This window comes from Squalius cephalus (assembly GCF_949319135.1).
Source record: "Squalius cephalus genome assembly, chromosome: 8".
NCBI classification, from domain to species: Eukaryota; Metazoa; Chordata; class Actinopteri; order Cypriniformes; family Leuciscidae; genus Squalius; species Squalius cephalus.
Genome location: NC_137129.1, coordinates 27,849,053 through 27,875,642, shown reverse-complemented (window position 1 = coordinate 27,875,642; position 26,590 = coordinate 27,849,053). Strand labels below are relative to the sequence as shown.

General features: G+C 37.9%; 1 protein-coding gene across 3 annotated transcripts in view; it reads left to right on the top strand.

The window, feature by feature from the left end:
* LOC307163116 (cytosolic 5'-nucleotidase 3-like) overlaps positions 1–26,590 on the top strand; it is a 201,829-nt gene that overhangs the window by 73,248 nt on the left and 101,991 nt on the right. For 2 of the 3 annotated variants that reach the window (XR_013822019.1, XM_079878998.1), the window contains exons 2-4: positions 2,189–2,287; positions 24,276–24,345; positions 25,579–25,625. Coding sequence is in view for 2 of the 3 variants with exons in the window: in XM_079878998.1 (XP_079735124.1) it covers positions 2,189–2,287; positions 24,276–24,345; positions 25,579–25,625 (216 nt within the window). In the remaining variant the exon portion in view is untranslated. The remainder of the gene's footprint in view (positions 1–2,188; positions 2,288–24,275; positions 24,346–25,578; positions 25,626–26,590) is intronic. The other variant, XM_079878999.1, reaches the window with a different exon arrangement.

Below are 26,590 nucleotides of genomic sequence, written 5' to 3'. Positions count from 1 at the left end.
ACCTAAAAGCTAAAGTTTTTTGTGTCAAGTAAATTCAATAAATTCAACATGTATTGGGGTCTGAAAATACAAAAATGCACCTGTTTTCTCTACATTTTGCATTTTGTGTGGGTTTTATTATATGACAGGTGGTTGGCTATAGACCTTGGTCAGGGTAGATGCCATATTGAATTTTACTTGGATGAAAACGAGGCTGTGAAGGACAGACCTAGAATCCTTAAAGTGGCATGCAGTGTGTATAAAGGTCATAGGTCGAAATAACTTTCAAAACTGTTTTGGAGTTTTTGTCTATTGAATGTTTTTTGGAAAGATGAGCTGAGCCATTGTACAGTCCATTGAACACACTGTACTTGTATCACTATACAGCCTCGTTTTTCATGTTGAATATTTTGTGGATGAAATATTCATGGATGAATAGTTTGTTTTGGGTCTTCCCTGCCTGCCACACCTGCATAAACCTGCTACACAAGCCACACCTGCATAAACCATATTTCCATATGTAAATTTACCATAGTAAAAAGCTATAGCAATAATCATTATATAAATAAAAGAAAAATAAATAAGTATTATTTTTCACAGTGTGGACATGGGCTCTGGACTCAACACTAAGTTTTTACTAACCCCACCACGTGTGAAGTTAAGTACTGCTTCGAAAAAGTTAGAAACATTATTATTCTTTTGGTCTTGAAATTTGATGGGGCTGTCACTTTACGTTCGAAAATCGTTTGCACAATCGATCGGACCAACCAACACAAGTTTTGAAAACGAAAATAGGGAATCGATTTAAACGGCCTTCTCGGAGCGCGTCCAGCTTGTCACGATACACCTGCAGTGAACGCACGTCTCACATCAACTGCAGACTCTGACAAACACACATAACAGCAAATTATACTTCTGCATAATGTGTCTCTTTTTACTACAAAAATGTGAATTCTGCCGGTATTCAGACAGTCTCATGCATACAGATACAGATTCGGGCTACGGGCTACAATCGCCTACATAGGCGAAATTTGTTTGACATTTATAATCGTAAACACAGCCATGTTGAAGCCTGCAGTAATGTTTTTCATTGATTTTATGGCAGTCCACTCTGCTTATTGTTTTTCGAGAATGTTGCACTCCTGTTTGTCATTGTGCACAAAACTTCACGCCAATAAATCATCGGAAAAATTGCTGACTTGTGTCTCAAGCACCCTCTTTACATTCGTCCTAATGCCTGTTAGTTGTCCGTGGATTTGCCTATATTTGGCATTTAAAATGGAAACGTCTTTAGACATGGAAAATCGATTTTACAATCGATTCAGTGAACACTTATGTCTCAAAAATCCAACAGCCCTATTGCCACCATGTTTTTTTTTTAAAAAATCATTACTTTCATTACCACAGCAAGAAAAGTAGCCTAATGTGAGACTTCTCACAAACTTCTCAAGCTTACTTAAGACAGTTGCCAATTACAAGCAATAGGACAAATAAATACAATAGATCAAAGATACTAATTAAATGAAACGGTGCTTTAGGTTTTTCAGTTAGGTTTATACTAATGAAATACTACTAGATTTAATAAAGTAAAAATGTGCATCGATTCTTATCCACCATTTTCCTAATGAGCCTTGCATTTAAATGCATTCTATGCATTTTAGATTGTAAGTTTTAGATTGAAGTTCCACTTAAAAAGACGGAAACAAATCATTTCAAATTATAAGGTTTGGCTACAAATAATCCTTTTCCATCAGTTCAAACGAGACTGTATTATAAGGATCTGTATTATAATAATCAAGCTTTAGTGGTTATTCATGGTCCGTTGTAGTAATTTGTTAATACTTTTATACTTTTAAATTTCCTTTTAATATTCGATGGTTGAAGTGTGAGTAATGTCATCTCATTGTACCCAGTTTTTGAAAATGCTTATTTGCTTTCATAGAGCGAACATTTCGCTGATTGCTTAGTTTAACGGCAGTTACTCCTATAATTCACACAAGCGTTATGTGGCATAGGAAAGAGGTGGATTAAAGCTACTAAATTATTCAGTCAAGAGCAGTTTGGGATTTCCTCTGTTTTTTATTGTTGTTGTAATTTTATAATCTTAAGGCAGAATAAAACTTAAAACTTTCATCAGTTGCCTCCTTTTTTTAAAAACCTTCTTGAATGGCTTGATAATGCTTAGATTTTTTAATTCACAATTTCACAGATTCCTGAGTTAACAAAAAATTCAGTGAGCATGAGGGACCCGAAGAGGGTGGAACAGATATTGACATCCATGAGAAATGCTGGATCCAGCACACTACAGGTAATTATGGCTTCTTTATAATTGATGGATGCTTTTATGTTTCAATAAATGATATGTCAAATATTGGTAAGGTCAAAGCCAGGCATGAAGGATAAATGACTGGGTAACAACAATGGCAGTGCAACAATGGACGTTAAAAAGACGCTTTTCCACTGTCAGGCTCTCTTTGCTTTATCATTCCATTCCATGCTAATATGGCCCAGCCGGTACTGAGATGCCCAATAGCCCATAAATGTCACATTTAAAATTTTCCTCCACTGTATTTATCATTAAGACACCCTACAAAATCTTTGGATTCTCTTTTAGCGTGCTTAAATTATATTAAAAACTGGATGGCAAACAGAGGTCATTGTTTTCGGCCAGCCAAATGACTGTACTAAGGTCCTTTTAGATATGATCCCATTGTTTTGGCCAGCCAAATGACTGTCATAAGGTTCTTTTAGATACAAGCCCATTTGCATCTTACTTTAAAACGTCTGTAAGAGATTTAGGCTTCCTAATAGATAGGGGTGGAAAGGATCGTAGTTGATCCTTACGGACCAGGCCCCATGGTTCCATGTGATTCGCGGATTAACTGCTAAATGTAACCATCATAGAGTGTAAATTTATAATTTGGACGTGCTTTGTCTTGCCAATTTACACATTCAAACAATTTTAAATGTGGAAGAGGCGAAAATCGGGACTCGCGCGTTATCTTTGCGCACACTCGAAGCCGCGCGTGCAACAAAGACTGTAAAAAAATATGGACGTAGTGTCCGTGACGTCACCCGTAGGTTTCTGAAGACCGTTTTTGAAGCCTAAAGTGGGCGTGGCCGACCATCGCCATCTTGGCAGCGCGTCACTCCCGAATTTATTTATTTTTACAGTCAGACAATGAGCTGAGGTGATGTGACGGCTAACAGGCAGACAAATGGCTAATGATGACTAATGACCACAGCAGCGGGAATCCACCTGTCACTCAAAAGTGGACACCCTTAATTATGCAGAACTTTAAGGCTTAATATAATGTAAACGGATGAGTTATAAAAAAATTCACCCCCCTCACAGTTGTCATGAAGGGAAAAATAAGCTAAAATAAGCCAAAGCCACTTTTTGCACCACGTGTTTTTTTTCTGCTGTAAAGTTGGGTATTTTAACATGAGGGAGATACAGATTTGACTCACTTCTGCACCCAGCCTCAAGCGGCCAGTCGATGAATTGCCATTGAATTCACTTCCGTGTTGGTTTCAAGAGAGAGACAGGGAGGTTGCCGCTTGGCGTGCACACAGAGAGGGAGAGGGGGAGAGAGGCGCGTTTCAGATAGCTTTCGAACACCGTATTGATTCCTCTTTCGCGTTTCCTTGCCCTTGAACGGACACAAACACAAAATTATGTCAAAATACCCGTCTTGGCAAGTATTCTCTCGTTTATATCATAAGTGAACAGTTGAGAAAGTAATGTTTGGATGTTTGTCAGTTTTGTTCGGTCTGTGCAGTCGTTCTTAAAAGTGACAGCAGACACCTAATATTCCTACTGTTTTCTGTGTCATTAATGTTAATAACATGACAAATTTACAGCTTTAACAAAGATAAAACTATATTTAATTTCTACAGTGTTATTTTACATTTTGGCTTAATTATTCATTTCTGTACCTGAATACTATTGTTAGACTTTAAATTTGTTATTTAGTATTCATCTCTGCTTGTAATGTGTGTATTTCTTCTTATTTTGTTCACTTGTTTTAAATAATGTGTGAACTTTATCAGTTAGGCTAGTAGTTTTAGTATCGAAGAACTTCAAGTGAGCTTTAATTAATAAATGAAAAGTAAAGTTACTAACCCCCCCCCCCCCCCCCCAAATATATATATATATAGTTTCCCGTTTCAAGATTTTTTAAAGACAAGATCACAAAAGTTGATAAGGACAAAGGAGCAAGTTTTGAAAGTGCAAGACAGACAGAAACAACAACATGAAAGACTGCTTGTGCCAATTAATAATTGCCGGCGATCTACTGCTCATCAGCTGGGTTTTTTTTTTATTGTTCTGCATTCCAACTGCCTCGGGATTAACAAAATACCCTTGACAAAATACCTGACAGCATTCCGTTTCCTGGTGCTATTTTGCAGTTTTAGAAAACAATTCCGTCACAGACCAGGAAAAACCTAGTCTAAAGTCAGTGGCGAATTATTCAGATGCTATTTTAAGGGTGCATGCTTGGCCATAATGTAGGCATAAATCTAGCTTACAAATTTACCCAAATTATTATACGCCTGTTAAAACGAAGCTAATTTGGATGGGTTTCTCCCATCCCCAGACAGTGTCACTTCTCTTTCTTTTACGGCCCTGACGAGAACGTTGGTCTTCTCGGCTGTGAACTGCTCCTGGCCTGCGCCTGGCAAATCCGCCATTATAATAGCAATCCGCCATGGAACAAGCGCACCTGCTTTTAAAGGAAATGTGAGATGACGCTCTGATTGGTTTATTTCACGTTACGCCCAAACCACACCTATGAGTAATGTAGCTACTTCAGACCAACCCATTTTAGATTTGCGTTGGGCCCAAGAGTCATTTATCCCACCGGTATAATAGCAACAGCGCCCACAAGATCCCACAAAGTTACTTGCGTTTCGCATTTGATACTTGCGTTTCAGATCGTTAAAATAGGGCCCTTACATTTTGTGTTTGCTCCATCCATGCAATAAATGTGTGCCCTTGAATAAGCAGGGTTTTACTTTAACTGCTCAGTAATGTCAATGGTATGACCCATTTCCTTAAAACTTCAGTTAATTATCTTATTGAAAATAATGGCAATGAAAGCGTATTATTTCAACACAGCAGGAGTGATCACGCAATGTCTTGGAAGCTTTATCAATGGCTTGAGCGGTTTGACTCAGCACTATCTGTCTCGATAGAGAGCTTTCATCTGCACATATGAATAGCAGTGGCCGTCCTGAGGAGAGCACAAACGTGGGCTTCTCAAAAATGTCAATGAGAGCTATGGATGGAGCACAACGCAATCCAGTGAAAGGCAGTAAAGAGTGCAGCGCTGCACATAGAATCTGTGATTGATAATTGATTGAAATCAACGATGTACGATTCAAAAATACGTTTCAAGATTGATGCATATGCATTGTCAAGATTTATAATTGAGAAAACGAGTGAATAAAACCGCTAGTCAAGATGAATTGACAAGTTTGATTAGGCCCAATCCCAATTCTAATTTGTATCCCTCGCCTACACTTACCAATTCCCCTTGCTCCTTGAAACAGAGTGGCAAAAGAGTAGGGATGAAAATATTCCCCTAAGAAATGGGAGTCAAGTCAAGTCAAGTCATGTTCATTTATATAGCGCTTTTAACAACGTAGATTGTTTCAAAGCAGCTTTACAGAGATAAGCGTATAATTTAAGGTAACAGAGATTGTTTTGGCTTTATAGCTGTTCTTTAAGTTATTTTCTAGATAAAGTTAGTTTTGATTGATTCGCTTCCGTCGCAACGATCATTTGTTATTAGGGGCCGCTAAGACGACACCATTCTCTCTACATAGACTTTAAAGTCCCCGTGAACCGGAAGTTGCAAACGACTTTTCTCCAGTGTTATGACGTATTTCCAAGTGAAACGGAATATTGAACAGAGGGCAGGGTTTTACTCTAGCGCTCCTCCTCTCCATCTCTGCTCATAGCAGACTAACGGTTTGAGGGGAGTGGTTAAGTGTTTTCAAACCAAGCCGTCAAACCTACGTCATCAGAAAAAGACGCCATTCCAGACCCGGAAGTAACTTTTCAGATTTTGATTAAAGATTAGCATGGTAAATTATTATTTTTTTTTATATATATTTACTTGCACGGATTAATTGTTCACCACAAGACTAGTAATATGCGCTAACAAAGTAAATAGGGTCATTTTGATTTCATGGGGACTTTAACCCCCTGGGGTCGGCGGTATCGCCGGCGATACCAGCTCGCTTTTTTTTTATCAGTTCAAAAGAGATTCATTTTGCTCTGTTGACTTTGATATTACAAACAAGTTTCATACATAAATTGATTCTGTTAAGTGTGTATTATTTTTGTGTATACTCACAATAAAAACAAAGTGTTGTGCTTTTTGCCAAATAAAGAAAAATAAATATGATGCGAGTTCTGATTTCTCTCTGTCAGTGTAGTTCATTCTGAAACGCGTCTGAAAATTAACAATAACTCAGCGAATACTCAGTCAAACAGACATACAGACACACAGGCATGAAGCTTGAATTCTCTTCTTTTAAATGAAGTAATTTATATAAAAAACAAATATTCTCAGTTCATGTAATCTGTAAGAAAAGAGCGAGATGTCAGTCGTTCTCATCTCATCTAATTATTTTTAATGTGACCCTGCCCACGGAGAGCGCACGCTATTCAAACGCAAATGACTGAGGCAATCCACGCAAACCTGTGAACGCCCCCATATCAGCTCGAGAAAACACATTGTACTTGTTTACTCCGTCTCGCAGCGCTGTGAGGAATGATACTATCGTAATAATAATAATGGAAAATGTACCTCAGAAGTGCTGGTATTTCGAGGAGCAACGGATGCCGCTGAGCTGAGGAATACTGTAGTAAGTTTTTTTTCCTTCTCAAGTGAATCGCGTTTCTGTGTGTGAATGAATGAACGGCAGAGATGCACGCTGTTTACCACAGCTCGCAAAAAGACAGTTTAAATTTGAATCGCGTTTCTGTATGTGAATGAATGATGATGTTTTAGCAAACTGTATTGCTATACTGAGATGAGTAAAAATCGACTGAAATATGTTGAAATAAAATGTAGGCTATTTGTATAAGCTACGTATTAAACTGCAAATTAACATTTATATGCCCTAATATTTCATAAAAACAACGTTACAGTCAGGCGAAATATGAAACACAACATTTTGTTGACTAGATTTGGGTACAGTTTTTACTGTAGAATATACTGCCACATCAAATAAGCTTTTGTTTAGCAATTTCTGCTCATATGTTATATATATATATATATATATATTAGGGCTGGGGGAATTAACGCGCTAATCTTTGCGATTAATTTGAAATGTTTAACGCGTAAAAAAAAAATAACGCAATTAACGCAGCACTTTTTTTTGCCTCGTTTTAATGATTTCCTGTTGCGGATGCTATTGAAAAGGCCGAAATATGCCGTCCCGCCTCTCCGTGTTCGGCGATCAGGTTTCATTCTCGCGCAGCTTTCATGAGCGGGTCTTTTCCGCTCCGTGTGTGCGCCACGCTCTGTGTTCCGTGTGTGTGTGTGTGTCGGCGGCTCTGTCGTTAACGGCCCAAACGCTTCAATCATGTACCGAGCACTCTGTCGTTAACGGCCCAGCAGCGCGCTCTCCGTTCCGTGTGTGTGTGTGTGTCGGCGGCTCTGTCGTTAACGGCCCAAACGCTTAAATCATGTACCGAGCACTGGAAAAGTAAAGTCCACTCAAATAACGTGAAATAACGCTGGTATAGTCATGCTGGGCAACAATGGTAAAATGACCTGCTCTGATCACATGCTCTGGTAATAATAGCTTTGTAGGACTATATTTTATTTTGATAATTAGTAAAAAAAAAAAAAAAAAAAATAATAATAATAATAATAATCTGTTAAATTGATTATGTTGATTGATTATTGAAAAAGAATAATATATTGATATATTGATGTTTAATATTTTAATATAGGCCTAGGGCTATTTTCTGTTCCTTTTTTTCCCTGTGTTGTTTAATTAGGTGATTCTAAGTTTAAATATTGATGATTACAAGCTTGGGGGAAACGCAATTAATTGCAATTAATTACAGCAAATTGTGCAATTAATTAGTTTTTTTTTTTTTTATCGATTCCCAGCCCTAATATATATATATATATATATATATATATATATATAAAATACTATTTTTGTCAAAAATAAAGTCATCAACTAAGATGTTAGCTGTTCCAGTGTTGGCTATATTCAAACTAATGAATACATATGATAAAATGTAGGCCTATAATCATTTTTTTACAAACAAAGAGTACAGTTGAAATATTTTTGAAATTGTAATTATTGTTGTAATTGTAACCTTTTTAATAAAATAGCAAAACATATTTACAAGATAGATGTAAGCAAAATCTTAAATGGTCAATATAAGTCTTCTTCTAAATATATATTTTGTCCTTGCATTCATTCTTGGCTCAGTCAGTGTCACACCTGAATGAATGGCTCATTATGCAGAGTCATTACGCATAATGGGTGGGACATTGTATTCTCAGGTGTAAACCACTCCTCGTTCACGCCCCCCTCGCATATTTGCTTTCCAAGCAAAACCTGTCTTACACAATTTAAATCAATGTATTGTTTTATGTGAACGATTAGGCAGGATGATTTTCACATCATTTTGAAGCCAGAACTCGAAGCGACAAGTGAAAAGTCTTGTGGACACATATTTAGTATGTGTTTTGTGGTCTTATTTCAGCAACTTTCATTTTTATTTTTTTCAATAACCTCGCATAAACATTATTCTCTTAAAAATTCAAGTCAAGTCACGTCAAGTCATCTTCATTTATATAGTGCTTTTAACAATGTAGATTGTTTCAAAGCAGCTTTACAGAGATAAACGGATAATTTAAGGTAAGATTGTTTTGGCTTTATAGTGGTTCTTTAATAAAGTTATTTTCCATCTAAAGTTAGTTTTGATTGATTCGCTTCCGTCACAACGATCATTTGTTATTAAATTAGGGGCCGCCAAGACGACACCATTCTCTCTACACAGACTTTAAACGCGATCCTGTGAGAAACGCTGATGGCGTTCACATGCGCATTAAGAATTGGTTCTATAGTTATGTGCGTTTGAATATATGTGCGCAGGTTTGTAATTCCCTACAAACCAGGCCTAAACAAATTACTGGTGTTTCCTTATAGTTTTGATTAAGAATTTAATTTTATTTTATTTAATCAATTCGGGGTAGATAGGCAAATTGAGTTTTCCCGACGATGCTTTATCTGTCGAGTGGGAAAGGGATCCTCCATAGGGAGAGACTAGTTGGCACTTCAGCACTGCGTTGTCATCGGGTCCAGGCGAAGGTCCTTCGTCAGATCTGGATACGGCCTGGATCCGGCAGGCTGCGGGAAGACCTCGGGATAAACAAAGACACTAAAATTAGCGTAGATGCCATTCTTCTCATGATGTAACAAGTACATCAGGATTTATGGGAAGTGTTCCCGGTTCCAGCTGACCTAATCTATGCAGCCTAACATTGAATTATAGAAGTCTATAATGTATTATGTGAATGCTATGTCAAAGAGATGTGTCTTTAATCTAGCTTTGAACTGACAGAGTGTGTCTGCTTCCCGGACAATGTTAGGAAGATTGTTCCAAAGTTTTGGTGCTAAATAGGAGAAGGATCTACCGCCAGCAGTCGATTTTGATATTCTAGGTATTATTAACTGGCCGGAATTTTGAGATCACAATAGACGTGAAGGACTATAATGCGTTAAGAGCTCGCTCAAGTACTGCGGAGCTAAACCATTTAGTGCTTTGTAAGTAATCAGCAATATTTTAAAATTGAGCGATGTTTAATAGGGAGCCAGTGCAGTTTTGACAGAACTGGGCTAATATGGTCATACTTCCTGGTTCTAGTAAGAACTCGAGCTGCTGCGTTTTGAACTAGCTGTAGTTTGTTTATTAAGCGTGCAGGGCAACCACCCAGTAGAGCATTACAACAATCTAGCCTTGATGTCATGAAAGCATGAACTAATTGTTCCGCATTTGTCAATGAGAGCATATGACGTAATTTAGATATATTTTTAAGATGGAAAAATGCGGTTTTACAGATACTAGACACGTGACTTTCAAATGAAAGATTGGTATCAAAGAGCACACCCAGGTTCCTAACCGACGACGAAGACTTAACAGAGCAGCCATCAAATGTTAGACAGTATTCTAGGTTATTACGTGAGTAAGTTTTTTGTCCAATAATTAGAATCTCTGTTTTTTCAGAATTTAGAAGTAGGAAATTACGAGTCATCCAATTTTTTATATCAGCTATGCATTCTGTTAATTTAGTGAATTGGTAAGTTTCGTTAGGTTTTGAAGAAATATAGAGCTGAGTATCGTCGGCATAACAGTGGAAGCTAATTCCATGTTTCCTAATGATATCTCCTAATGGTAGCATGTACAGAGTGAACTGCAGCGGTCCTAGTACTGAGCCTTGTGGTACACCATACTGAACTTGTGATCGATGAGACATCTCTTCATTTACTGCTACAAATTGATAACGGTCAGATAAGTATGATTTAAACCATGCTAGTGCAATTCCACTAATGCCAGCATAGTTTTCTAGTCTATTTAAAAGAATGTTGTGGTCAATGGTGTCAAACACAGCACTAAGATTGAGTAAAACTAATAGCGAGATACAACCACGATCGGATGATAAGAGCAAATCATTTGTGACTCTAACGAGAGCAGTCTCAGTACTATGGTACGGTCTAAATCCGGACTGAAAATCCTCGCATATATCATTTCTTTCTAAAAAAGGAACACAGTTGTGAAGATACCGCCTTTTCTAGTATCTTTGACAGAAAAGGCAGATTCGAGATCGGCCTGTAATTGACTAATTCTGTAGGATCAAGTTGCGTTTTTTTAACAAGCGGTTTAATCATAGCCAGCTTAAAGTTTTTTGGTACGTATCCTAGAGACAAAGACGAATTAATAATATTAAGAAGAGGATCTATGACCTCTGGAAGCATCTCTTTCAGTAGCTTAGTCGGTATTGGGTCTAACATACATGTTGTCGATTTAGATGATTTAACGAGTTTAGTAAATTCTTCCTCTCCTATAGCAACGAATGAATCAAAGTTTCCTCAGGGAGACTACAATGCACTGCCTGATGAGATACTGTAGTAGACGGTTGCATAGTTATAATTTTGTCTCTGATATTATCAATCTTATAAGTGAAGAAGTTCATAAAGTCATTACTGCTGTGCTGCTTGGAAACTTTTGTGTTTGAAGCTTTCTTTTTCGTTAGTTTAGCCACTGTTTCAAATAAATACCTAGGATTATGTTTATTTTCTTCTAATAGGGTTGAAAAATAAGCAGCTCTAGCAGCTTTTAAAGCCTCTCTGTATGCAATCGAGCTCTCTTTCCATGAAATGCGAAATACCTCTAGTTTTGTTTTCTTCCAGTTGCGCTCCATTTTTCTGGCTGCTCTCTTAAGGGCCCGAGTGTGCTCGTTGTACCACGGCGTTGGATTATTTTCTTTAATCTTCTTTAAGCACAACAGAGCAACTGTGTCTAAAGTGCTGGAAAAGAGAGAGTTAAAAGTTTCTGTTGCAATATCAAGTTCTTCTAAGCTATCCGGGATGCTGAGATGATGAAACTGATTAGGAAGATTATTGATAAAGCAATCTTTAGTTTTATTTTTATTTTTTATTTTTTTTTATTTAACCTTTATTTATCCAGGTAAACTGTTTGAGAACCACTTCTCATTTACAAACATGATTTACTGCTTTAGTGGCAGAAGTGATAGGTCTAACATATTTGAAACACGGAGTCGGCTTTGCAGCCTTGGCTAAATGTAATTTACACGACACTAGATAATGATCTGAGATGTCATCACTCTGCTGCAGAATTTCAACGGCATCAACATCTATTCCATGTGATAATATTAGATCTAGAGTATGATTACGACAATGAGTAGGTCCTGACACGTGTTGTCTAACTCCAATTGAGTTTACAATGTCTTTAAATGCCAAACCCAATGCATCTTTTTCATTATCGATGTGTATATTAAAATCACCAACAATTAGTACTTTATCTGCTGCCAATACTAACTCTGATAGAAAGTCCACAAATTATTTGATAAAGTCTGTATGGTGCCCTGGTGGCCTGTATACAGTAGCCAGCACAAATCTCAAACGTGATTTATCATTTATACTATATATCTTTACATTAAGCACTAACACTTCAATAGAATTATATTTAAAACTTGATTTCTTAGTGGTTTTGAAAATATTACTATAAATTACAGCAACTCCTCCCCCTTTGCCCTTCAGACGAGGCTCATGTTTATAACAGTAATCTTGTGGGGTGGACTCATTTAAAGTAATGTAATCGTTTGGTTTTAGCCAGGTTTCTGTCAAACACAGCACATCTAGGTTATTATCTGAAATCATATCATTAACAATGAGTGCTTTTGAAGTAAGCGATCGAATATTCAGCAACCCAAGCTTTAGCATTTGCTCATCTGTATTATAGCTGTTTTTTATTAGTTGAACATCAATTACATTTTTACCCTTAGATGGGTTTGGACGTTTTTTGGATTTCCAAATTCAAGGAACAGACACAGTCTCTATATGATGATAGCTAGGTGAATGAGGCTCTATGTGATGGGATTTATCTGACCTGGGTGACGCGAGGCCGCTAGCAGACGGTCGGTTTAGCCAGTCTGTCTGCTTCCTGACCTGGTGCCCAATTTGTCATGTTTGAGCTCTAAGACTATGAGCCATATTACTAGAGAGAAGAGCAGCACCCTCCCAGGAGGGATGAATACCATCTCTTTTCAACAGGTCAGGTTTGCCCCAAAAACTTTTCCAATTGTCTATGAATTCTATATTATTACGCGGACACCACTTAGACAGCCAGCGATTCAGTGAACACAATCTACTAACTATCTCATCACTCCTGCGAACAGGAAGGGGGCCAGAGCAAATTACAGTGCTTGACATCGTACTTGCGAGTTCACACACCTCTTTAATATTAATTTTGGTGATCTCCGACTGGCGGAGTCGAACATCATTAGTGCCGACGTGAATAATAATCTTAGACAATTTACGATTAGCATTAGCCAGCACTTTTAAATTTGCTTTGATGTCAGGCGCTCTGGCTCCCCGGCAAACATGTGACTATGGTCGCTGGTGTCTCTATTTTCACGTTCCGTGTGATCGAATCACCAATTACTAGGGCACAATCAACAGAATTCTCAGTGGGTGTTTCACTGAGCGGGGCAAATCGATTTGTTATGGTAATCGGAAGGGAAGAGTGGTTTTTAGATCCGCGACTAGAGCGATCCCTCACTGTCACCCATTTGCCTGGCTGCTCAGGCACTACTTCAGCTGGAACCGCACCATCCAAAATAGTATCTAAAGCTCTAGCACTCTTACTATCCTCAATTAAAGTTTGGATGCGTGTCTCTAGTTCTGAAATCTTCTCTGTCAGCCTAACTGACTCCTTGCATTTATCACATATAAATCCTATATTGCCAACAGAGAAGGCTATGCTAAACATGTGACATGAAGTGCAGGGGACAATAACAGGACAAGACATTACTCACCATGTTTGTGGACTGATTCTTACTCACCTGAGCTTTTTATGAACTCAAAGGTGCGGGCGCGCGAGAGAAAAATAAATAAATAAAAATAGCTGAGCGCACGGGTGGCGCGTTAACAGGCTAGCAGTAGCGAATTACTAGCATGTTGTGCTAGTAGTAACGGAAGCTAGCGATGTCAGGTTAATCTGAGATGTTGGGTAAGCAGTAAGCTGTATTTAGTACAAACAACTACAAATTGTTGTAAATGATGGTTCAAAACAAAGAAATACGAGGCTAAGACGGAGCTTACAGCACCGAAGCAAACAAACTCACAGCAGGCAGAGAGGCAGACAGGAGCAATCGATCCAATTTAAACATATATATGCACGTTGATCACATATTATGGTAGCCCTGTTTGTGCTATATAGAGTGAATTTGCACCTTTGCCATTAACATGTTTATAAATAACTGAAAAAAGCACAAATGTCAGAGCATGTCAGAACACCTCCAGGGCCCAGAAAACCCCTCAGACCCCAGAGGGTTAAACGCGATGCGCATTAAAGGGGGGGTGAAACACTCAGTTTCAGTCAATCTCATGTTAATCTTGAGTACCTATAGAGTAGTATTGCATCCTTCATATCTCCAAAAAGTCTTTAGTTTTATTATATTTATAAAAGAAAGATAGGCTGTACCGAGTCTTTCCGGAAAAAAACGAGTGGCTGGAGGCGTGCCTTGTGGGCGGAGCGAAAGAATCACAAATGTTGTTTACTTGCTGTGCTTATGCGATAGCTAACGACACACAGACATTTGAAGCAGTTTTACTCAACGCCTGCGGTTCCAACGCACGACCGTGAACCTTTATCGTTGGGACTGCTCCATCCTTAAGCATTAGAAGATCTGCAAATCCGGCATCGAACTGGGCAGCGCAGCCGATGATTTCCCTAAAGCCGAGCACAGCGCTTTGATGGGCATACTGCTTTCGCTCTCTCACTCTGGTGCGCGCGCGCCGTTCCGGTAGAAGTGCCCTTAGGACCCAAATAAGGAAATTCCGCCCCATCTGACGTCACACAGGCCCATACTCAAAAAAAACTTTACGATACTTGTGACAAACCATGGTCTCGCCATGGTCTCGTCAGCCATGGTCTCGTTCACTCCGGCTCCAACACGCCACCACGAAGCCTGGATGATTCCGCAGCGGAAGACGCGAGTCAGGTCTAGACCAAGACTCTCTCCGACCCTCCCGGTTTTCGAGATATCCACCTAAAATCGTTTCTCCCCTCTTCGCGAAACAGAACGCGATGCTGTCATCATCGGCGATTCCATCGTTCGGCACGTACACGCTACGTCAGGTAAAAGTAAGGTGCACAGTCACTGCTTTCCTGGTACTCGTGTTTCTGAAATCGCTGCTCACGTTCCCGAGATTCTGAATGGTGACGAGCGCGTCGGAACTGTGATCCTGCACGCGGGAGTGAACGACATCAGGCTGCGCCAGATGGAGGTTCTGAAGAAAGACTTCAGGACTCTGATCGATACGGTACGCAGCACATCGCCTGAAACAACGATCATTGTGTCAGGACCGCTTCCCACGTACCGACTAGGACATGAAAAGTTTAGTAGATTATTCGCGCTAAATGAATGGTTAATGTCATGGTGCAATGAGCAGAAACTGCTCTTTGTAAATAATTGGAATATGTTTTGGGAGCGTCCTAGGCTTTTCCGTGCTGATGGCTTACACCCAAGCAGATTCGGAGCGGATCTTCTGTCAGATAACATCTCCAAAATGTTAAATACCTTTTGACTAGTAACCAAAAGTCCAAATCACAGTCTCTGCTGCACCAATTTAACTGATATAAATACTAGTGTAGAAAATTGCATAGAAACTGTGTCTATTCCTCGTTTAGTGAGATCAAATAATAAATCTACTGCAGGATCTAGGAAAAATCTAATTGTTATTAAAACAGAAAATGTTGCTATTAGTAAACAAAAACAATTTCTAAAGCTAGGTCTTCTAAACATTAGATCACTCACACCTAAGGCAGTTATTGTAAATGAAATAGTCACAGATAATAGCTTCGATGTACTTTGCCTTACTGAAACCTGGCTTAAACCAAATGATTATTTCGGTCTAAATGAGTCTACTCCATCAGGATACTCCTATAAGCATGAGCGCCGTCTGATTGGTCGTGGCGGCGGTGTTGCAACAATCTATAGAGATATTCTCAATGTTACTCAGAAAACGGGTTATAAGTTTATTTCGTTTGAAGTACTTGTACTAAATGTTACACTCTTAGATGTTAGAAAAACATCCCTATTATCTCTAGCCTTGGCTACCGTATATAGACCGCCTGGGCCTTACGCTGATTTCCTAAAAGAGTTTGCAGATTTTCTCTCAGACCTATTAGTTAATGTCGATAAAGCATTAATTGTTGGAGATTTTAACATACACGTAGATAATCCAAACGCGTTAGGGGCTGCGTTTACAGATTTATTAAACTCCTTTGGGGTCAAGCAAAACGTTACCGGACCAACTCATCGTTTTAATCATACACTCGATTTAATTATATCACATGGAACCGATCCAACCGATATAGACATCATTCCACAAAGTGATGATGTCACTGACCATTACATGGTAACTTGCATATTATGTATTCCTGTAATATGTCATGCTGCGCCGCGTTATCGATCAGGCAGAACAATCCTTCCATCCACCATAGATAATTTTTCAAATAGCTTATATGATCTGTCTCAGCTGCTCAGTGAACCCAAACAAATAGATGAACTAGAGGAATTAACTAGCACTATGAGCACCATTCTTTCTGGAAAATTGGATATTGTTGCACCCATTAGATTAAAAAAGGTCAGAGAGAAAAGTAAAGCACCCTGGTACAACAATACTACGCATGTTCTAAAGAGAGAAACCCGTAGTTTGGAGCGTAGATGGAAGCAAACTAATTTGGAGGTCTTTAGAATCGCGTGGAAAGACAGTATGTCACGTTATAAAAAGGCCCTAAAATCGGCCAGGGCTGAGCACCTCCGCAAACTAATAGAAAACAACCAAAACAATCCTAGGTTTTTATTTAACCCCCTGGGGTCGGCTATCGCGCCGGCGCGATAGGCTCGTTTTTTTTTCCGTATGAGTGCAAAAAAAATATATAAATTTTTATCTTATATGCTTGTGTTATACATCAATCGATCCTGTTTAGTGTGTATTTTTTTTGTGTATGCTCATAATAAAAACAAAGTGTTGTGCTTTTCGCTAAATAAAGAAAAATAAACATGATGCGAGTTCTGCCTACTCTCCGTCAGTGAAGTCAATTCTGAAACGCGTCCGAAAATGAACTGTAACTCAGCGAATACTCAGTCAAACAGGCATACAGACACACAGGCATGAAGCTTGAATTATCGTCTTTTAAATGAAGTAATTTTTATAAAAAACAAATATTCACAGTTTATATAATATGTATGTAAAGAGAGAGATGTCAGTCGTTCTCATCTCAGCTAATTAAGTTTTAATGTGACTCCGCCTACGGAGACCGCGCTATTCAAACGCAAATGTGAGGCGATCCATACAAACCTGTGAAACGCCCACATCCTCTGGAGAAGGCCGGTGAAACACTGGATGCGTGGCGTAAGCGTCTCAGCTGCGTGGCGTGTCCGTTTTTTTTTCGGCTCCCATGTTAACAGTTTAGAGTTTGCACACTGCCTGTGTGAGACGCGCGTCTCAGGTGCGGCACGAGCCGCGTGGAAAACGCGTGCATTCTAGAAATAGAACCGACGCCTATTTTTCACGCGACACGCAAGCGTCTTGGAAGCGTTTCCATGCAAAATTGAATAGGAAAATCTGTTTATTTGTCATTTTGACACGAATACATATTAATAAATGTGTATTTTGATGTTTAAAAGTGTCTAGGTTTTGACATAAATGCAAATATAAATGTAATTTTACAAAATATGATCGATTTTCAAATACTGCTGTATTGAATGAACAGCTTTTAGCAAACTCTATTGCTATACTGAGATGAGGAATATATACTGTATGTGTTTTGTCAAAAATAAAGTCATCAACTAACTAATGAATCCTTTACTTTGAAATACGTATGATAAAATGTATACTTTAGTTTTGAAAGATGTTGACTAGTTTTGAAAAGATTATAAAGTATGTATGTGCATGCATATATATATGTGTGTGTGTATATGAAGAGTTCAGATGCAAAAGCCTCTAAATGCCATCTGAAATTTTCTCCTAGAATGATCATTTTCATGAAGCTTGTATATTTAAGTTAGCTATAGGTGACACACCTGAATGAATGGCTCATTAAGTATGCAGGGACGTAGTCTCACCAGGTGTGAACTACTAAATATGCATGATGCTGTTGGAGCGTTTACGCCCCATCCGCATATTGGCTTTCCAAACTAAAAGTGTTTCACAAAACTAAAATCAATGTATCGTTTTATGTGAATGATTAGGCAGGATGATTTTCATATCATTTTGAAGAAAAAACACTAGGCGATGACATCCATTAGTCAAAAGTCTTATTGCCACATATTTAGTATGTGTTTTGTGGCCTTATTTCAGAAAATTTTAATTTTTAGTTTTTTCGATAACCATGCATAAACATTATTCTCTCAAAAATGAAAACATGTACATACATGTGGCTCACATATTATGGAAGTCCTGTTTGTGCTATATAGAGTGAATTTACACCTTTGCCATTAATATGTTTATAAGCAACTGAAAAAAGCACAAATGTCAGGGCATGTCAGAACATCTCAAGGACCCCAAAAACACCCCAGATCCCAGAGGGTTAACACCATGGCTAGACTAACAAATAAACAGATGTCACCTGAACAAAATATTCTGTTACAGTTTAGTAGCAATGATTTCATGAAGTTCTTCACTGAGAAAATAGAAAACATCAGAACCACAATTGTAAACGTTCAGTCCTCAATCGCGCCTTATAATTCAGCCTCAACTATCACCCCGCAAGAACAATTACAGTGCTTTACAACTATAGAACAAAAAGAGTTAAATAAACTTATCACTTCATCTAAAACAACAACATGTTTATTAGATCCTATACCCACTAAACTACTGAAAGAAGTGTTACCTGTAGTGGAAGACCTCTCCTCAATATTATTAACTCATCTTTATCTTTAGGTCATGTTCCAAGAACATTTAAATTGGCAGTTATAAAACCACTCATTAAGAAACCACAATTAGATCATAATAACCTAGCAAATTATAGACCCATTTCAAATCTTCCTTTTATGTCTAAAATACTAGAAAAAGTTGTATCCGCCCAACTGGGCTCTTTCTTGCAAGAAAATGACATCTATGAAAAGTTTCAGTCTGAATTCAGACCGCATTATAGCACTGAAACTGTGCTCGTTAAAATCACAAATGATTTACTATTAGCTTCTGACCAAGGCTGTATCTCAATACTAGTTTTACTTGATCTTAGTGCTGCGTTCGATACTATAGATCACACAATACTCTTAGATCGACTACAAAATTATACTGGTGTTCAAGGACAAGCATTAAGCTGGTTCAGCAATTTTCTTTTATTAAATCCAGACAAGACAGAGGTACTAATCATCGGTTCAAAAAACCGCCCACAAAACCTTTCACACTACAACTTTAACATAGTAGGATGTCCTGTTACTTTATCCTCTACAGTAAAAGACCTGGGTGTTATACTAGACTGCAACCTGTCTTTTGAAAATCATATTTCATATGTTACAAGAACAGCCCTTTTCCACCTTAGAAACATTGCTAAGCTACGTAACATGCTATCAGTTTCTGATGCAGAAAAGTTAGTTCATGCATTCATGACATCGAGACTAGATTACTGTAATGCTTTATTAGCCGGTTGTCCTGCATCCTCAATAAACAAGCTACAGTTAATCCAAAATGCCGCCGCTAGAGTTCTTACTAGATCAAGAAAATATGATCATATAACACCGATTTTATCATCACTACATTGGTTACCTATAAAGTTCCGCATTAATTACAAGGTATTGCTACTGACTTGCCCTAAACGGCTTAGCTCCAGTCTATTTAACTGACCTTCTATCGCCCTATAATCCATCGCGCTCTTTAAGATCACTAAATTCGAGGCTTTTGGTCATACCTAGGATATCTAGGTCCACCAAAGGAGGGAGAGCATTTTCACATTTAGCTCCAAAACTCTGGAATAGTCTTCCAGATACTGTTCGTTGCTCAGACTCGCTCTCCCAGTTTAGAACTAGATTAAAGACGCATCTCTTCAGCCAGGCATTCATATAATACTTTTAATCTTACAGTTAAATCCGACCTCTAGTTCATAGACGCCAGAGGAGAACTGGCCCCCGACTGAGCCCGGGTTCTCCCAAGGTTTTTTTTTTTTTTTTCTCCATCAGGTCACCTGATGGAGTTTTTTTTCGGTTCCTTGCCACTGTTGCCTTTGGCTGGGCTCAGTTGGGGATATTTAATTTAATTAATCAATCAATCAACAATACTATTGATCAGCATTACCAAACGTGGACGTTTTCCACTAGAAACAAACATTGATGTATTATTTTAATTTAATACTGTGAAGCAGCTTTGATACAATCTGTATTGTGAAAAGCGCTATATAAATAAACTTGACTTGACTTGACTTGACTTGACAAACCGGAAGGAGTATTTTTGGCACAGAAATACTCCATCAAACGTACAACGTAATTTTTGAAACTTTGTCCATGTTTAGTATGGGAATCCAACTCTTTATCAGTGTAAAAAACTCAGTATGCATGAAATAGCATTTCACCCCCCCCTTTAAGAATTGGTTCTATAGTAATGTGCGTTTGAATATATGTGTGCAGATTTGTAATTCCCTACAAACCAAGCCTAAACAAAGTACTGGTCTTTCCTTATAAATTTTGATACAGAATTTTATTTTATTTTGTCACTTCGGGGTAGGAACGCGAAACGAATTTTCCCGACCATGCTTCATCTGTAGAGTGATAAAGGGATCCTCCATAGGGACGCCACAACTACTCCAACTACTTTCAAAGGAGCAAACTTCCAAAATGCCGTTAATTCTGACATGGTATGCTGTCAAAGTTACCGGGTATGAGATATGAACTTATGTTGTGGGACTATCGTGCATTCAGTTTAACGGTGTAATATTAGCAAACTTAAGCGATATATTTTTTATTTTTTTTTGCAAACGTTTCTTTGAAGAACATGATTGTAAATATGAACACAACATTGAATGTAACATAAACAATTATTTGTTGTTAAAGTCCTTATTAATGCCAAAATACATTTCTGGGTCTCCTTTTTCACTTCGGGAGCCATGTTGCCACTGTAGCCAATGCATTTCTCATACCCCTTCGTTTGCGGGGGGGGTCTGAAAAACTTCAGTTTAATTCTAATATTTAGCTTATGTTAAAGGAGATGTTGAGGTGCTCATTTGATTTAACCGAATTCTCATCACAATGCAGATATCAGTTTTTTATTTTTTATTTATTTTTTATTCTTGTGTTTTCTATTGTAAGCCCGACTCACTTGGCCCAATGGAGGCATCTGGTCAGCGGGTAAAGGTTTTTGCGTGTTACTGTCTCTCCTCGTGGCAAAATAATTTGATTAAATGAAATACTTTTTGTATTTTCTCGTTAGTGATATCTGTGCATCATTAATGTGAGCGAATGTTTGACTATTCTTTTTAACTCTTAACTGAAAATAATGTCTGAGTCCATTAGAATAAAATCAGATGTTTAAAATGTATCATGTCAGGTAAGAGTATCATGCCAATTACATAATCATGTAACAACATTGGCTATCGAATCATTCGTCGTTGGTTTGAATTAACAAATTCAAATACTCTGTGTTGCTAAAAACATTTCTTCCTGAATACAAAAGCTGGTGCACTTTGAACTCGTGAGTGCAAATCAGGCTTTGGCTCCAGCTAGTCGGCCAATTGACTTTTACCTCAGAGACATTCCGAACCCCCCCCTTTCCCCTCTCTGGACCACAGAGAGATAACGAAACTTGAAACTTTCTACACACAGACACACACACACACACACACAAACATCCTCCTATAGAAATATAGTTTTAATGTATGTAACTCAGATTTGGGTTTGACCTTCCTGTATGCATGTTAGTAATTTGTTTGATCATATAATTATGATTTTCTAGAGGTGTGGTTTTGAAATGTATTCTTTAATCAATAGTGTTTTAGTTAGAGAAGGTTCACTAACATTCTCTGGCAATCCCTTCCCCCATGTGTTGAACTGTGTTTTATTGCCTAAAGGAATGTCCAGCAACAAAGATTTTAGGAGTGGAGCAGTGTTAATCTTTAACCCTACTTAAATCCTACATTTTCTATATGTATAACCATTGAAGAAATATGTAAACCTGAATGTAATTTCTCTTTTCCACGATTGTTCTTCTCTGTGATGGGTTGTTGTATTCTTGTAAACCTTAAAGGAATAATGTTTCAGATGTGCACCCTGTTACAATCATAGATATGCCATGTGGATCTTTTTTAAAAAAAAGTCCAATTTTCATTCCCACTTGTAAATGCACATCACATTTTAGGTTAGTCTTATTCCCAGTTTGTTAATCGAACTTTTAATACTTATCTTACAGAGTAAGAAGGTACTTCTAGGCCGTAGCTTTTAAACATACCAAATTTGGTCTTGAATTAAACCTCCATATACCCGTAGGAAAGATATGGATACCAAATTATGATAAAATGCATTTTACTGCAGTTATAATTGTTTAACGTAGAAATGGCATGATCCTAAGACTGCCATAAAACATGCAAATCAAACTCATAGTGAGACAAAGAACTTTTCTCCCGCCTGGAATTTCGCATTCCAATTGGCTCAAGCCCCAGGGAGGAGTGAAATTCCTGTGCCCTAGAAAAGCGGTTACACTCCGCGTTCCGTTCAGTTGAGTCCGGTATTTTCTTTCGTCTTGTTTGTTCCTGCTTGTTCGAACCCTCCTCATCAGGAAGACCATCAATGGCTCCCGTTTAGGGGGCTTTATATTTTATTTTCTTTAAGTCTTATCTTTATTTTCGTCTTCGGACTCAGCGAAGCACACGCAGCAAGCAACTCCAACTTTAAAGAGACTTGAACATCCCGCGGCCGCGCTCACCGAAGCAAGCCCTGTTTTCTTAAAGAAACACAGCACGCGCACGTCTCCCCTCAGACGACTCGCGCTGCTCCCGAAGACACGAGGAAACACGCCCCGCTCTTAAAGGAGCTCTTCAGCAAATACAAAGAGAACCGTGTGCCATGCAAGTATCGATTATTGAATTGAACTTACAATGTGATTTCTTTGTTGTCTCTTACGGGTTACTGTCTGTGATTTTGCCATGCTGAGATCATCTCGGTGATCTCTCTCGTCCTGAAACTTTAGTTTCACTTTCTCCCTTCCTCTCCCTCTCTCATCTGTTATCCGTTTAGTCTTGTATTTTGTTTACGTGTCCTGTACATACATATTTACTCGTGTAAATTGTAGAACTTGTATTCCTTAGTTTGATGTAGTATTAGTCCAAGTATTAAATTCCATATGCCCTTGACTGACTCTGATTTAATTGCCCATGTTACTTAGTCCCTGAAATGTTCGATCTTAGCTATATGCTTTATCTTGGTAGGCTACGATTTAAGTAACCTAATTTTAGTCTACAGACACCGAGAGTGTCTTTTCAAGGCCTGGAAAAGATACTCTTTCTCGTGTTTGTAAGAAGGATAATTTTCCTTGAGAGTTAATTTAATCTTACGTACAATCTGTTCGCTGGACAAACAGATTGTTTGATAACTAAATTAATTCCATTAAAGTTATCCCATAACTTCGAGCTGAAATAAGAACAATTGATGTATTAATGACGAACCATAACCCGTTATGGTAATCGTTCATATATCAATCTAGTTCAGCTGCGATAAATTAATGTAACTGTAACATACAAAATATTAATCATATTCATGATTAATTATTAAAATTCCCTATAGATCATTTGAGCTAATATTAATATTAATGTACGACCCATTGTTCTTACAATCAGTTCAAAGATAATCAATACAAAACATCAAATGCTATGGAATAAAGAAAAGAGATGCAAACACGACATTAGAAAGTACATGACACTGAGAGTCTCGGCCGCTCTCAACATCACGGGCATATAGACAGACACTTTTTTTCACATGGAAACATTTGCTAACAATGAGAATTTGCATTCGGAGTTTACACCTTTCGAGAGCAGGAGGCCATTTGCCTGGAAGACCCACCCTACTTTGTGTGACAAGTATTTCTAAACTCTTAAATACCTTATTACCTTTTGATTTACTTCTTTGGGAATTAGACATTTGAACCAGTCGCACTGAGACATTTCAAATGATACCAAACATGTGCAATACTGTATGATAATTATTCACATTAAACCATATCGATTTTTGGGTGAATTTCAGGTGATCTCAACATGATAGAAAGGGGGAATGAGGGGTCAAGGGAAAAAGATGTAGATTAGGATTGCTTAGGTGAGACTTGCATCTCGAATGATGGTGCTAGTTTCACAAGAGAGACTTCAAATGTTAATTTCAAAAAAGGTAATTTGTCTTCTCAGTGAGTGGTCATTCCTCAAGTAGACTACCTGGCATTTATCTAATTTCTTACACTATTGAGTACAGTGCTTGAATGTAATGACATGGGAATTTGATGGGTTTTTGTTGTTTATGTTGTAGGTGATCTCAGATTTTGATATGACTCTTACCAGGTTTGCCTACAATGGCAAACGCTGTCCTACCTGCCATAGTGAGTACAACCATCACTAATACTTATTTTATTGTTATATGTCTAGGTTCCAGATTTACTAAACAGGGCAAATTAGCGTGAGAACACAAAAACAAAAAAGCGCAGATGGGAGTGGAAAGTTCTGTGTGTGATCTACTGACTACATGCAAATTAAAGGACACAGACACAGTCAGATCTTTTCCATAGTGACCAACACAATCTAACAAGAGCAGCACAAATTATCATCTGGTTAAGACAGGTTTTTTTGGCGGTAAATAATGGCGCAAATACCAGTAAATTGACTTGTGCAAACCTTAGTAAATCACCTTGCGTGATGCATTTAAATACTCTTCTCCCATAAACTTTGCATCTGAAAGGGAAACTCCTACAAATACAAATGCAATAAGGTCAGCTGCTAAAATAACCCTGTCCACACCTTTTCAGCGCTAACTTTTCACTTTGTGTCTTTAGTAAATCCTGACAGTAGTTTTTTAACGCAGTTTTTTAACGTTGGTGCAAGCTGGTTAGTAAATCTGGCCCTAACAGTCAACTAGTCAGTTAGTGAGGTTGAGTAGTTTTAGAATTGTTTTCTTATTTATTGTTGACACTACAGCATGCTAGATGCTTTAGCTATTAGACTATTTGCTCAGTAAAACACTCGGTGTAAAGTTGTCTCTTTAAATTCATAATTTTTAACCACTGGTGCTTCAGCCATACACATTCAGACAAATGTCTTTGGCCTTAAGTTTTGACTCCTGTGTTCACTCTATGCTCCAACCAACTATTTGAAAAATGTGTAAAAAATGTGAAACCATGCATCCTTTTTTTTTTTTTTTTTAAATGTACTTTTTCACATTCCTATTACTAATGCACAATCACAGAAAATGTACGTTGACATGCAAACATTTTTTTAGCTAAGCAAAATTCTTGTCACGTGCATCTCTCATTCGCTCTAAATATATGGTTAAGTGATAAAACATTAAGCACAGTATGCTAGATTAAGGCTGCAAGACTTTAAACACTGGCAAAATGTTCTCTGGACAGTTTTTCTCACTGTCTTGTCTGCTCTTTTTTTGTTTTTTTTTGTTATAATTTCAGTAAAATTTCTCATTTGATGTTTTGTATAAATACATGTCAAATCTAACATTAATGTTAACACTGTAAATAAACTTTAGACAATGAATGTTAAATCATTTAATGTTGCATGGATTGCCCCTCTGTTGATAAAATAGATAATAAATTATCTGCTTTCAGATATATTGGAGAATAGTAAACTCATCAGTGAAGACTGCAAAGACAAGGTGAGAAAGCAGATCTTTTTCAAAATTAACATTTTGAGCAAACATTCAGTTTTCACTTGGAAATTTTTGTGTAATTATAACTTGATTTAACTGTTATGTGTTTGATGTGAGAATTAAGGACATCAGTATAATCCCAAGGGAATTAGAGGCTACGTTGTCATATTTATTTGTTTTAGTCATGTGACTTTCCCCCCACTAATCTGATGTGTTTATGAACATCAAAGTAATAGAAGTAAATGCAAAAACACATGATTATTGATTTTAGTCCATACTAGGTCTCAGAATTTTTTTATATGTATTATTTATTCCGTCCTTCGGAAGAGACGTTAAACCGAGGTCCTGACTCTCTGTGGTCATTAAAAATCCCATTGCACTTCTCGTAAACGAGTAGGGGTGAAACTCTGGTGTCCTGGCCAAATTCCCTTTTGGCCTTTATCAATCATGGACTCCTAATAATCCCCATCCACTGAATTGGCTCAATCACAGTCTCGTATAGGCGGTGTGTGGTGAGCGCACTGGGGTCGTTGTAATGTGACTGCCGCTGCATCATCCAAGTCAGTGGATGCTAGGTGGTGGTGGTTGAGGAGAGACCTCTGATATGATTGTAAAGCGCGATATTATATATATATATATATATATATATATATATATATATATATATATATATATATATATATATATATATATATATAGTGCTGTCAATAACGCGTTAACGCAAAATCATTCATATTAACGGCACTAATTTATTTTCAACGCGCGATTAACGCAGCGCATATTTTCTGTTTGACCCATGGCCCAACCCCTAGTTGTAGAAATGGAAGATACACAGTGTTGCCAACTTAGCGACATTGCAGACCCCTTTAGCGATTTTTTTCCCTTCAAAAAAGCGCCCAAACCTTATTTAGTTCGAAATAAGATTCGCCGGTACTGCCGGTACAGCAGGTACTGCTCTCCCAGCACGTGCG